At 34.6% G+C, this 13,471-nt stretch overlaps 2 protein-coding genes across 2 annotated transcripts; one reads left to right on the top strand and one right to left on the bottom strand.

Annotated features, from left to right (window-relative positions):
- Positions 1–5,180: 5,180 nt before the first annotated feature.
- LOC120185054 (28 kDa ribonucleoprotein, chloroplastic-like) lies at positions 5,181–7,533 on the top strand. Its single transcript, XM_039189382.1, has 4 exons — positions 5,181–5,719; positions 5,816–5,917; positions 6,959–7,240; positions 7,325–7,533. Exons 1-4 carry the CDS (start codon positions 5,249–5,251, stop codon positions 7,388–7,390), a joined length of 921 nt encoding a protein of 306 aa, XP_039045313.1. The 5' UTR covers positions 5,181–5,248; the 3' UTR covers positions 7,391–7,533.
- Positions 7,534–7,598: 65 nt separating this feature from the next.
- LOC120185055 (protein-L-isoaspartate O-methyltransferase 1-like) lies at positions 7,599–9,861 on the bottom strand. Its single transcript, XM_039189383.1, has 4 exons — positions 9,656–9,861; positions 8,579–8,849; positions 8,114–8,278; positions 7,599–8,004 (listed from the first exon to the last, which is right to left on the bottom strand). Exons 1-4 carry the CDS (start codon positions 9,854–9,856, stop codon positions 7,754–7,756), a joined length of 888 nt encoding a protein of 295 aa, XP_039045314.1. The 5' UTR covers positions 9,857–9,861; the 3' UTR covers positions 7,599–7,753.
- Between the last annotated feature and the right edge of the window lie 3,610 nt (positions 9,862–13,471).

The following is a 13,471-nucleotide window of genomic DNA, read 5'->3' as shown; positions in this document are numbered from 1 at the left end:
GTGGAGGAGAATATCAGTCTCTAAAAGGCTGGTTTCTAACTAATAGAGTTCAGCATCGACTCTCTTGCCCAAGCACGTCTGAGTAAAATGGCAAGGCTGAAAGGAAGCATCGCCATATGGTTGAAATGAGGCTGGCACTACTGTCTCAAGCTTCATTACCTTTAAAGTTTTGTAGTTATTCTTTCATATCAGCTGTGTATCTGATAAATTGATTACCTACAAAGGTGCTCCATGGAAAGTCTCCATTTCAGGTTTTACATCATCAACCTCCTGATTATTCTATGCTAAAAGTGTTTAGTTGTGCATGCTTTTCTTTGGTGAGACCATTTAATCATCACAAGCTTGAGTATAGGTCCAAGTAATGTGTTTTTCTTGGATATAGTCCATCCCACAAAGAATATAGGTGTCTTGATGATGATGGGAGGATGTTTATTTCGAGGCATGATATTTTTGATGAAAACAAATTTCCCTATGATGCATGTAAGATGACATATTAGGAACATGTAAATTCATATGTTTCAACTTGGGAATTTCCAATTATTTTTGCTCCACAGGTTCAAACTCAGCAAGGAAATGCTAATGCTATTTCACCTATGGTTGGTGTGCAAAATGAAGAAGCTTATGATAGTCAAAATGATGATGAAATAAATAGTGAAGGAGAAATTTCAGTAGGGTCCAGTTCTGATCATGAAACGAATAGTGAAGGAGCTAGACAAGCAGGGTCAAGTTCCACCACTGCTTCAATTGGCATAACATTACCACAAACATATGTGACAGCTGGTTGTAGCTCTACCTTAAATACTCATCCTATGCAAACAAGGAGTAAGAGTGGTATATCGAAACCAAAGATTTTTCAAGCCACTGCCTGTATTGATGAAGAACCATATAGTATTAAGCAGGCTTTGGCCATTCTACATCGGAAGGATACTGTTCAAGAGGAGTATGAGGCTTTGTTGAAAAATAAAACATGGTCTCTAGTGTCATTTCCAAGTGACAGAAGGGCAGTACACTGTAAATGGTTGTTCAGAATCAAGAGGAATGCAGATGGCTCAATTGCTCGATATAAAGCAAGGTTGGTAGCCAAGGGTTTCTTCAACAACCAGATATTGACTTTCATGAAGTCTTTAGTCTTGTTGTCAAACCAGTAACTATTCGTGTCATCTTAACACTAGCCCTGTCAAAAGGATGGCAACTCAGGAAAGTTTATATAAATAATGCTTTTCTCAGTGGAGTGCTAGCAGAAGAAGTCTACATGACTCAGCCTCCTGGTTTTGAGTTTGGTGATGCTAATCTGGTTTGCAAGTTGCATAAAGCCATATATGGCTTAAAACAGGCACCACGAGCATGGTTTGACAGTTTAAGAAGCTACCTGGAATCTGAAGGCTTTGTGGTAGCCAAGTCATACTATTCTCTCTTTATTCGAAAAAGTGAGAAGTGTTTACTATATGTACTTGTATATGTTGATGATATAATTCTCACTGGCAGTAATCCAAGTGAGGTGCAGGTTGTTATTGACAAATTGCATGCAAAGTTTTCTCAAAAGGATCTGGGCACTCTAAACTTCTTCTTAGGAATTGAAGTAAAGTATGAATCAGGAGATATTGTCTTGTGCCAGCAAAAGTACATTCATGAACTGTTACATCGAAATGGATTTGAAAGTGCTAATGGTCTTCCTACCCCCATGGTTACAAACTGCAAACTTTCAGCTAAGGAAGGAAATCCAATTGAGAAAGTCACTCAATTTTGCAGCATTGTTGGAGCTCTACAGTATGTTGTGATTACTCATCCAGATATAGCCTTTGTTGTCAATCGTGTGTGTCAATTTATGCAAGCTCCTCTTGACACTCATTTTTAGGCTGTGAAGCGTATCTTGTGATACTTATAAGGGACAATTGACTTTGGTTTGCGTTTCTTGAGGTCGTCCAGACTTTCTTTGACAGGTTTTGCTGATGTAAGTTGGGGAGTAGATGTGGATGATAGACGCTCCACTTCTGGTTTTTGCATTTATTTTGGGGGAAATTTAGTTAATGGAGCTCTCAAAAACAACAGGTTGTGGCTCGATCAACAGTTGAAGCAGAATATCGAAGTGTTACATGTGAGACTGCTGAAATGGTATGGATTGAATCTTATTGAGTGAATTGCAAATTGTTCCTAATGGCAAACCTACTCTATGGTGTGACAATTTAAGTGCAATAGCAGTATGTGTTAATCCTGTTCTACACTCAAAATTTAAGCATGTGGAACTTGATCTCTTTTTCGTTCGAGAGATGATTGCAGCAGGAAAATTACAAGTTCATGAAGTTCCTACATATGAACAAATTGCAGACATCTTAACAAAACCATTGTTTGCACCCTTGTTTGTAAAGCACATACAAAAGTTGCTAATTGTGCAAGTCAAATGAGAAGGTTGAGAAGTTTACAGGTTTGAAGTTGCAAGGAAAATGTTATTGTTTATGATGAATTAGAAAGGTGCAGAGTAAAGTAGTAACAGGAATGGCAGTGTATGATGTTAGTATGTGTGATGTATGCATGGATTAGTTATACGTATGATCATGCATGTGCAATGTACGTGAGGTGGTTAGAGTTATCTTAACAAATTCTCTCTCTCTCCTCTAACGTCCTAACGTTCTTTCCTTCTCATTTTATATTTCTTAATATGATGTATAAATAGCCTGAGGCTATTGCTATAGAAGGCAAGGTTTTACAAATGAATGAAAGCAATAATTCATGGCTTTTATGTGTGTTGATTCCTAAGCTGTGTTGATACTTTAATAGCATCGAGTGGTGAGGAAAAATATGAATGAGGTCGATAAGGGTTTGTAAATTTTAATCATTCTCATATATCTAGATTTGTCCTTGATATTTAGGGTTTATAAATCTTAACATTTTATGTTCAAGAATCATATGTGAACTATGTGTTAGTTTCAAGGGCGGAACTAGGATTAAATTATGGGAGAGATCAAGTTGTCCATCTAGCTCAGTTGGTAGAGCGAAAGGCTCTTAACCTTGTGGTCGTGGGATCGAGTCCCACTGAGGGCAATTCATAACGGAGATCTTCCATGGAAGTTGTTCTCAACTTGGCGTTGAGGGTAGCCTACTATCCTACCTCTCCCTTACCTCATTACATATGGGAATAGAGTCAGCTAATCAAGTTGTTTATCTTTGAAATTAATAAGGTCCTAAAAGATAATTAAATCATAAAAATAGAGGATTGGAGCTTAATTTCACTAGTTTCAAAACTACCATGTCCCGAAAAGTAATTAAACCAAAAAAATAAGGGAAAAGAACTAATTTTATTCAACTTTGAATAGTTTTTTTTTCGATAATCAGTTGGTTTAGGTTTAAATTGGTATAGTTTCTGATTTTTAAAAGTGACATAAAAATAAATTTTTAAAAGTATAGTACAAAAGTGTAGTATAAAAGTTAATTGTTTGGGATTATTGTTAAAAAAGTGAGTTTAAAAAAATGAGTATTATAAATATTATGTTGTAAATTTAAAATGTATATTTATATTTACACTTATATATAAATTATATCAATTTAAAGCATAATAAATTCAAAACATTATTATTATTATATATGAAATATATCAATTTAAACTATAAAAATATAAAAAAATAATTGTAATAAAAAATATATTTTATATAACTCATTATTAACATTTTAATATATAAATCATGAATTTTATTTATTTTTTAAAAATAAAATAAAATATTGAAAATAATAAATTATTGTTTTAAGTATATTAGTATTAAATAATTAAAATAAAATGTAAATTCATAATTGAGTGAAGCCATGTATTAGTATGGTTAAAATTATAATTTGCTTACAAACGCAAAGTTGAAAATGAAAAAGCTATAAATCCTAACTTTTGCAGTTTGTTTGAAACTATAGTTTCTACCGTAATTGTTTTTTACTCATTTGACATTGATTTTACGGTCAAAACAATTTTTTTACCTAAAAGTATGTTTGAGACATTAAATCTCTTAAACAATGTCAGAGATTCAAATCATGATGTTTGTGAATAAATTAGGTTAAAAAAATCATCTTCAGTTCTACAACATCTAATCTAGAATAAACGATTAATGAACCAAATATCGATAATTAATTATAGTCAATATTCCTCATAATTGCATAAAATATTAGAATTTCAATGTTAAATCATATCGTTGAACTGAACATCAAGAAATCCATAAAAATCACGACAAAATCAATCCAATAGGTTAGGCGGGTAATAAATTTGACCCGTAGATGATCTCTTAAACTAATTTGGAATATATGATAAATGCAACAATGTATGGCAAACTTGTCACGTCCACATTACGGTGAGTTTTTTTAAAATGATATTTTTATTCAAACCCATCATATCAGTGAAAAATTTTAAAAATATATTTTTTATTAAATTTTTGTCAAATCAAAATGATAAGTTTATTAAAAAGTATATTTTATTGAAACTCGTCATGTTTACATGACGAATCCCAAGTCACTATAACAAATGTTATAGTTCTCAAAAATAAAATACTTGATGTTGTATTGTGTTAAATAACTATCACACCTACTATATTAGGTCACTTTTTACTAAAAATCACCGAAACCGACAATGAGAGCCATCTACTCCAATAAATGATAAAGGGTGCAAATAGTTGCCCAATTATAAAATAGTCCTCTCACTATTAAAAGTTACAAAATGATTTTTTAATTATAAGATATTACTTTATTAAGTCCATTTATTAATAAAAAAATATAAAATGGTCACCAGACTATTAATAATTTTTTAAGCTTGTCCCCTTTTTTTAAACATCATCTGAGCTGAACGTTAATCTATTAAGTGAGATGTGATAAAATCTGATCCAAAAAACATTTGAGTTGTATAATCGTTTGAGATTTTGATATTAGATTTTATTATATATCAGCCAACATGTTAATGTTGATCTTAAATTGTAGTCAATTTTTAAATAAAATAGGACGAGTTTAGAACATGTCAATATTCGAATGATCATTTTGCAACTTTTAATAGTCAGGGACTAAGAAAAGCAGCACCCTACAATTGGTGAATCACTTTGTAGCTTTTAATAATTGAGGGACTCAACAAGAGACACCATATAGTAGGGGGCCATTTGTGTACTTTACCCAAGGATAAATCACACCTTCTGGTTTAGTTTTGGCGATAAACCCTCTCCTCGTCTGTCCCGCCTGCCATCCCTTATCCTTTCAATTCTCCCTTCTCTCTCCGATTCTTCACTCAAAAATGTCTTCTTTAACAAGATCCATTCCCATGGCAGACTGTTGTTTCCTCGTTTCTCTCCCTTCGCTCTTCACCTCACGCTCCAAACGCTCAACTCTCCTCCCCTTTCCCCCAAAACCCATAAATTTTTTCCTCTCATCTTCCCGTTCTTCATCCTCTTCGACCCTCAAATCCAAAACCCATTTCCCATCCCTAGTTCCCTTCGTCGCCCAGGCTTCAGACTGGGCCCAGAAAGGGGAAGAAAATGACCCCACCATTGCCATTGGTGAAGAAGAGGAACCCAAATGGGAAAACGATGAAAGCGATGGGCCTGAAGCAAGCTGGGGAGCTGAAGAACAAAGTGTTGATTCAGAAGAAGAGGTTTCTGAACCTCCTGAGGAAGCTAAATTGTTCGTTGGGAATTTGCCCTTTGATGTTGATAGTCAGAGTTTAGCTATGCTCTTTGAGAAAGCCGGAACCGTTGAAATTGCTGAGGTCTCTAAGAGAAATTTTCATTTTCCCTGATTTTAAACTACTTGAAAATTCTTCTTTTAAACTGTCGTTGATGATTTTGTTTCCTTCTGGTTGCAGGTTATTTACAATAGAGAAACTGAGCAAAGCCGTGGATTCGGGTTCGTATCGATGAGTTCAATCAAGGAAGCCGAGAAGGCTGTTGATCTATTTAATCGTTATGTAAGTTGTCTTCTTCATATCAATGAACATTGAATGCTTTGTCCATGCAAGAGGAATTCTCTTTGGGAGTAAACATAACCTGTGATTCGAATAGCTTATGTTACTTGGATTCGGATTCAAATGTCGGTTACTATTATGTATTTGACATTATTATGTTGAATTTTTATAAGCTATGCTAGTGGGAGATTGCTACATTTGCTTTATGCTGATAATTTCGGTTAAGTACGAGACCTACTCGTTGTACTTGGAAAGCTAAAATTAAACCTCTTACTTTCTCAATTCGAAATTTCTAATTAGTATCATTGATACCGAAAATTTCGAACTTGGCATGCTTATTTTCTGTTAATCATATGTCACATTGGCAAATTTTGAAAGATAATATTAGCAAAGCTAATGGTTGGATTAGGATTTAAAATCAAAGAAGCAAGAGGACTTAATTTTCAATCTTTTAAGCATATAGGACTAAATCTCAAACTTTGTCGAATTACCGGGACTGACAGCTTATTTTGGTAAACTTTGACCTTCTGGTGAATTTTCATTAGGTTGCTAAACAATATATTTCTTGAAGTTTTCGTTTTCTCTTTCCTGTAATCCCTTGGTCTCAAATTTACTATACATTAAAAGTGTGATAGATGAATAGAATAGTTGCAGATGGGGAATGGCAGCAAGACCGTTTTATCGACAAAAAGTTGTCGATTTTACTTTTTTTTAGATGCATTTGTTGTTGTGTACCAAAGATTCTTGTGAAAATTTTGCATTTATTAGTTTGATTTGGGAGCCATTAATAGATGCTTGCAAGAGCCAAGTTAAATTCGGGTCGAATTCCGGATATCCTAGATGTCACTTAGATTTAATTGCATAACCCGAGTTAGGCTTCAAGTTGTCTTTCACTTTCTTTTTATGTCCGGAAAGTAATGAGAGACTTGGTATATATTGATCTCCGAGTGTTCTTTTCGATTTTCTTTGCTTTGTCGACTAATGTTAACTATGAAGCTTTTGGTGCTCGTACTTAGTCATTGTTGCTTTCGTGTTTTTAAACAGGATCTCAATGGAAGGCTCTTGACTGTTAATAAGTCTGCTCCTAGAGGATCACGTTTAGACCGACCCCCTCGTGTTTTCGAAACTGCATTTAGACTCTATGTTGGTAACCTTCCATGGGATGTTGATAATGCTCGACTGGAGCAGGTATTCAGTGAACATGGTAAGGTAGTCGAGGCTCGTGTAGTGTATGACAGGGAGAGTGGCCGATCACGTGGTTTCGGTTTTGTCACTATGTCCTCAGAGACCGAATTGAATGATGCCATCGCTGCTCTCGACGGACAGGTATTATTTCAAATGAAATCTAATATCCGTATCTATCCGAAATTTACACCCGAGCTCGAGTAACGTCTCGTATTATTATTGCAGAGCCTGGATGGAAGAGCCATAAGAGTGAATGTAGCAGAGGAAAGACCAAGGCGAGGCTTCTTTTGATCTTCAGATGATGATTTTAGTTTTAGCTTTTGCCATTAATTTCAAAAGATTTGCTTGGATGAGTCTATTTATGCACTTTTTGCCCTTGAGAAAACTATTTTTGTTATAATTTTGTTTAATTTTGATCACCGAAATTTGAAGAAGTTAACGTTTCAACCAAATAATACAGATTTTTTATAATCAAAATCGAACAAAATTGAAACTAGAGTGACCAATAAGGAAATTTATCCAAAAATAAGGGAACATTTACACAAGATCTGCAATTCGGGAAATGCAATGTTTGATCATTATATTCTGTACAATAAGGTAATCAATATCTAATGACTTTCAAACAAGCTGCATAAGAGATGAACGTTTCCGATCTCAATAACCCCTCAACTGAGCATCGCGACTGGTTAACGGAACATACCGGACCGATGTCTCAGTTCGGATACTAATCGAACCATCCAGATCTTTATCCACCACTTTCAAGTCTTGGAACATGTTTCCTACAGGAATTACCATTCGACCACCCGGCTTCAGTTGATCAAGGAGAGGCTGAGGTATTTCTGGTGCTGCTGCCCCGACATGTATGGCATCATACGGTGCACATTCTGGCCAGCCTTGTCTTCCATCTATAATAAAATGTACGTGGCCAAAGCATCAGTCATAAGCATTCAACAAAACAGGCAGCGAGCTATTGTGATAAAACCGAAAGCATATAGCAAGTAATTGAGTACATACCGCCGGTATGGAGTGAAAGAGAACCTTCTTTCAACAATGGAGCTGCAACACTTTTTTCGATATTTTGTATGGAAGAAGCAACCAATTCGGGAATATGTTCCACACCGACAGCACGACCGTGTGGTCCAACCATTATTGCAAAGCAAGCAGTCAAGTATCCAGTTCCTATAGTACAGATGCAAGACCAAAATAAAAACCTGTCTTTAAAAAATTAGGAGGAAAAAAGAATGGACTGCTGATCGATTTACTGAACTCTTCTGGAATGCTGGAACTAGATGATGCCATCGAGTCTAGCAACTCGACCCCTTTCTTGATGGCCATTGACAGAGTGAGATTTACCCAGAGAGAGTAAATGCAGCACATTTAGCATTCCAGCATTCCATCCGAGTTATACATAAGAAAGAAACTGAAGATGTTCGGAAAATACATGATTGTATCGAAAAAAATTGTGGAATGCAAAGAGACCTGAGCCAACATCTAATGCGTGCATGCCGGGCTGCAAATTTTCCTCCAATAATTGAAGACAGGTAGCATGCATATGAGGTGCGGAAATGGTGGCATTGTAACCTATTGGCATCGGACTATCAACATAAGCCAATGTTCCATCTGGTACAAATACCGCCCTATCGATAGTCTCCATCACTTCAGCAACCTTCATCGATGAAATCACTCCATAACGCTGCAAATGCTCGACCATTTGTTTGTTCTTGTTGATCCCACTTCCACTCCAAAAGCGCTACAAACAATCCGACAGAAAAAATCAAGCACAAAATCACTATCGAATCCAACGAAACAACACCGAACAACATAAGGGTCTCTCAAATTCTCAAGGTAAGTCCAAAACAAAAACTAAGCAGCCTCCGACATAGAAGCTGGGCAGTCACAGGCTGAGTTCATCTATCCAAAGTCCAAAATCTCCATATATTTTTAATTATTTTCTTTGTATTTTCTATTGATGATCATGAAATTTTACAATTTAGACCCTAAATTTCTAATATAACCTCTTAAATTCGCACATAAACATTCCGTCCCTTGCTTGAAATCCTAACCTTCTTGAAAGACCAGCACAACAAAGATCAAATTGCACAATATGTTGATTCACTCCCCATATTATGAGTACCCCACAGTATACAAGCAGGTTTTCCTTATAATTCAAGCTTTTACCATAAAATTTCACTAAAAGGCCAGCACAACAAAGATCAAATTGCACAATATGTTGATTCACTCCCCATATTATGAGTACCCCACAGTATACAAGCAGGTTTTCCTTATAATTCAAGCTTTTACCATAAAAATTTCACTAAAAGACCAGCACAACAAGATCAAATTGCACAATATGTTGATTCACTCCCATATTATGAGTACCCCACAGTATACAAGCAGGTTTTCCTTATAATTCAAGCTTTTACCATAAAAATTTCACTAAAACAACAACAAATTCATCATTTCTGGAGAACCCAAAACCAAAGATCAAGTAAGGAAACAAACATGATCAAAGAGAAGAAAAGAAACCCAGAAAGAAAACATGAAAAAAAGGGGTACCTCCATCCTGAAGAAGAGACAGTTACCCGTGAGGAGAAGGCTGAAGTTAGGGAGCTTGAGATTGTTAAAGGAGAGAGGGCGAGGTTGAAGATGGTGATGGTGATGACGAGGATTGAGGAAGGTAGTGTAGCTTAAGAGTTGCTTTATTGGTGGCGTACAATAGCGGCATCCATACGCTATTACTGTGGATAGATTCATCATTTTTTTGGATTTCTTTTTCTTTATTCCATTTTCAATGACTTTCTCGCCCTTTCTCTCACTTTCGTCCATTAATAAATACACTTGTCGTCTCCACCTCTGCTCTCTTGGTCATGACTGTTGCCCACCGAATCAGCTCATCTTTTCTGCATGGATACCATAACTTTTGGGCCTCAATTCTATTGTAGCCCAAAGTTTAGGGTAATCTTGTTAAGTAATTATGGACCGACACAAGACCCGGATTTAATAAATTTTGATTTAATTTGATTTTATAAGATTAAATTTTATTAAAAAAAATAAATTTAAATTAAATAAAATCTCTTTAAATTTAAATCGAACTTAGCAAGCTAAAATCCTGATCAGACCGACTTATGCACATCTATAATATTATAAAAGATAAGACATCAAATCACAACCATATGAACTTAAATGTCGATTCGGATATATTTTTTTTCTATAAATTTGGGATAAATATAATGTAATATATGTTTAAATATTTTTAATCATTTAATAATAAATTTTTATAGTCTTACACATGTAATGCTTATACCTACTTTAAAAAAAATAATTATTATTTAATTATTAAAATCGATTGATTCGTGTTACTTAAGATATCTTAATACAATTTACTTATAATGTATCTATGTAATATGAATTACAATTGACACATTAATAAATGGTTTGATTATATAACTAATTTCCAAAAGTATTACGTTTTTCATGAATATGTGTTTAAATTATTTTTTGAATGATTTTTGTGCCTGATATAACAAACGTTATCATTTTAGGTGTCTGGATTGTTAATGATATTAATTACCTCCGTTAAAAGGCACGTGTCACAACCTATTAATTTTAAAAGTTTTATTTAAAATTTTAAAAAATAAAATTATATTTAAAAGACACAAAAATATTGAAATAACCTCAAAACTTTTAAAAAAAATCATTTTAACCCTAAACCCAAGCCAACTACATCTTTTCTGTCGACGAAGCTTCACATGACATTACCTCCCCCGACAACCAAAATCCCTATGAAATCGTGATCGCTTGACGACCGGTCAACGATGAATTAACATTTTATACCCTGCGAACCCTATGATGAAAATCGTGATCCCATGCGATTTTGGCAGTTAATTGGCTACAACTACGGCGACGTATGACTAGGAGGATAGAAGGGACTACGTCAAAGGTGTTGATTGTGGACGAAAAGGTAAATGAAAATGGATTAGGGTTAATATTTAGGTATTTTAAAGATTTTACGATTTTTTTGTAATTTAAGAAAAAAATACCGTTTTTTATAAAATAAGTAATATATTTAATATCTTTTAAAAAATAAATTTTAAAATTATCATATTGTGATGCATTAACGGAATAAATTAACATAATTAACGATAAAGTAATAACGTTTGTATTGTTATGCATTAAAATCATTCATAAAACAAATTAAATTTATATTCGTGATAAGCGCAATAATTTGTACACTTATTTTATATTTAATTCATAATAAATTAGATACGAATGCTAGGTAATGATTTTTTTTAGTAAACGGCATCGTTTTAAGAACAGGTTTGAGTCTCACTAAACCTTGGAAACCCATAAAGTCTGAAGCGCCTTCCTCCTCAAAACCCTTTTTCACCACCGCATCGAACCAGCCATCAATAAAGCTAACTTATGCATCCCTATCCCCAATTTTTTCCAGTTTAAAGCTCAATTCTTTCACCATTATTCTTCACGAAAATGGCGAATCTTATGCATAAACTCTTCAAGAACAAATCCACTCAAAGGCTCATCGTCTCTTTGAAATCCCAACAACTCCCTACAGTCAGTCCTTCACTTATTCCCCACCATGTTTCATTAACCAAACCAGATTCCTTCAACGACCCAAGTTTTTTCCTCAATCCCAAACCCCTAAAAGATGTTATTTTTACTCAACCTTTGAAGTTTTACCCCAATTTCCCATTTGGGTATTTGTTGAATCCCATTGGCTCAATTGGGTTTGATCCATTAATGGCAATGGAGATCGAGGAGGGGACAACGGAGACCGAAGATGATGCCGGAAAACTTTGGGCTGATAGTGTGAAGAAGAAGAGGAAGAAGAAGATGAACAAGCACAAGTACAAGAAGCTGAGGAAGCGTCTGAGAAGAAAGACATAGGCTTTCTCTATGATGGGGATGTTGTATTATTTTCCTTTGATTTTTTTGAAAGATTTTGGAATTAGTTGATGGACAAATCTTGAATTGATGAATTTGATGTCTTTTGGCAATAATTAGCTGGATTAAAAACACACAATTAACATAAGCTTTGCTTATTTTCTTGTGTTGGGAGTTTACTTGATTGTCTAAATTGTCAACTTTTGAATGAAATGAGTGTTGTTATGGTAAAGATGTTTAGATATTCACTGGGAAAGTGCAAGAAGATTATACAAGGCAAATCATTCTCAAATGTTGTTTTCTGATGCTTTTAGTAATCTGAGGGTCTTGAGTTGATTTCGATTATTTACACGTTTCTCACTCACTTTGATTTACATATATTCATTGTGACAATGATATTCTGTTGTCGATTATCAATTTTTGAATGAAATGAGTGATTCTTTGGTAAGGATGGTTTGGTTTTTCACTAGGAAAGAAAAAGAAGAGTATATTAGGCAAAATGATTCTCATTTATTATTGTTTTCTCGAGTGTCTTGAGCTGATGTCCATTCATGATATGGATCTACACTGATATTCTGTTGTTGAATCATGACTTTTGGATGAAATGTCTGGTGTTATGGAAAGGATGATTAGTTCCCTAGGAACGAGCAAGAAGTTCATATAAGGCAAAATCATTCTCAGATGTTAGTGTTTTCTGATACTTTTTTCATAATTTGAGGGGCTTGAGTTGATGTCATTTGTTTATACGAATCTCTCTTGCTTTGATTCGCATATATTCATTGTGACAATGATATTTCTGTTGTCAATTATCGAATTTTGAATGAAACGAGGGTTGCTTTGGTAAGGATGTTTAGATGTTCACCGGAAAAGAGTAAGAAGGGTGTATGAGGCAAAATGATTCTCATTTATTGTTGTTTTCTCCACAGTTGAGCTGATGTCCATTCATGATTCAGATCTCTCTCTTTGGTTTTCATACATTCTGCATGACACTGATATTCTGTTGTTGAATCATTGACTTTTGAATGAAATGTCTTGTGCTATGGAAAGGATGTTTAGTTGTTCACTAGGAAAGAGCAAGAAGTTTATATTATAGGCAAAATTATTCTCAAATGTTGGTGTTTCTGATATCTTTTTTTCATATTTTGAGGGGCTGAGTTGATGTCGATTGTTTATACAAATCTGAGTTGCTTTGATCTGCTTGTGTTCTTTGTGACACTGATAATTGTCAAATTATCAACTTCCGAATGAAACCGGATGTCGATGTGGTACAGATGTTTAGATGTTCACAGGAAAAGAGCCAGAAGTTGATATCTGGCAAAGTCGATCTCAACTATTGTTGCTTTCTGATATTTTTCCTAGCATGATGGTCTCGAGTTGTTGTTCATTTGTAGTGTTGAATCTCAAACATTGTCTTTGGTTCAGTTTGTATATCTGCACAATCATCATCTCAAATGTCGTCTAGGATGTTCC

This window comes from Hibiscus syriacus, unplaced genomic scaffold (assembly GCF_006381635.1).
Source record: "Hibiscus syriacus cultivar Baekdansim isolate YM2019G1 unplaced genomic scaffold, ASM638163v2 tig00112988_pilon, whole genome shotgun sequence".
NCBI classification, from domain to species: domain Eukaryota; kingdom Viridiplantae; phylum Streptophyta; class Magnoliopsida; order Malvales; family Malvaceae; genus Hibiscus; species Hibiscus syriacus.
This window is presented reverse-complemented; position numbering and strand designations above follow the sequence as displayed.

Excerpts from the sequence above, each read along its gene's own strand:
- LOC120185054 (XM_039189382.1), top strand. The coding sequence starts at position 5,249 with ATGTCTTCTTTAACAAGATCCATTCCCATGGCAGACTGTTGTTTCCTC. Across the intron at positions 5,720-5,815 it reads GAACCGTTGAAATTGCTGAG|GTTATTTACAATAGAGAAAC; the intron begins GTCTCTAAGAGA and ends TTCTGGTTGCAG. Across the intron at positions 7,241-7,324 it reads TCGCTGCTCTCGACGGACAG|AGCCTGGATGGAAGAGCCAT; the intron begins GTATTATTTCAA and ends TTATTATTGCAG.
- LOC120185055 (XM_039189383.1), bottom strand. The coding sequence starts at position 9,856 with ATGATGAATCTATCCACAGTAATAGCGTATGGATGCCGCTATTGTACG. Across the intron at positions 8,279-8,578 it reads CGCATTAGATGTTGGCTCAG|GAACTGGATACTTGACTGCT; the intron begins GTCTCTTTGCAT and ends TCTGTACTATAG. Across the intron at positions 8,005-8,113 it reads TCTTTCACTCCATACCGGCG|ATGGAAGACAAGGCTGGCCA; the intron begins GTATGTACTCAA and ends ATTTTATTATAG.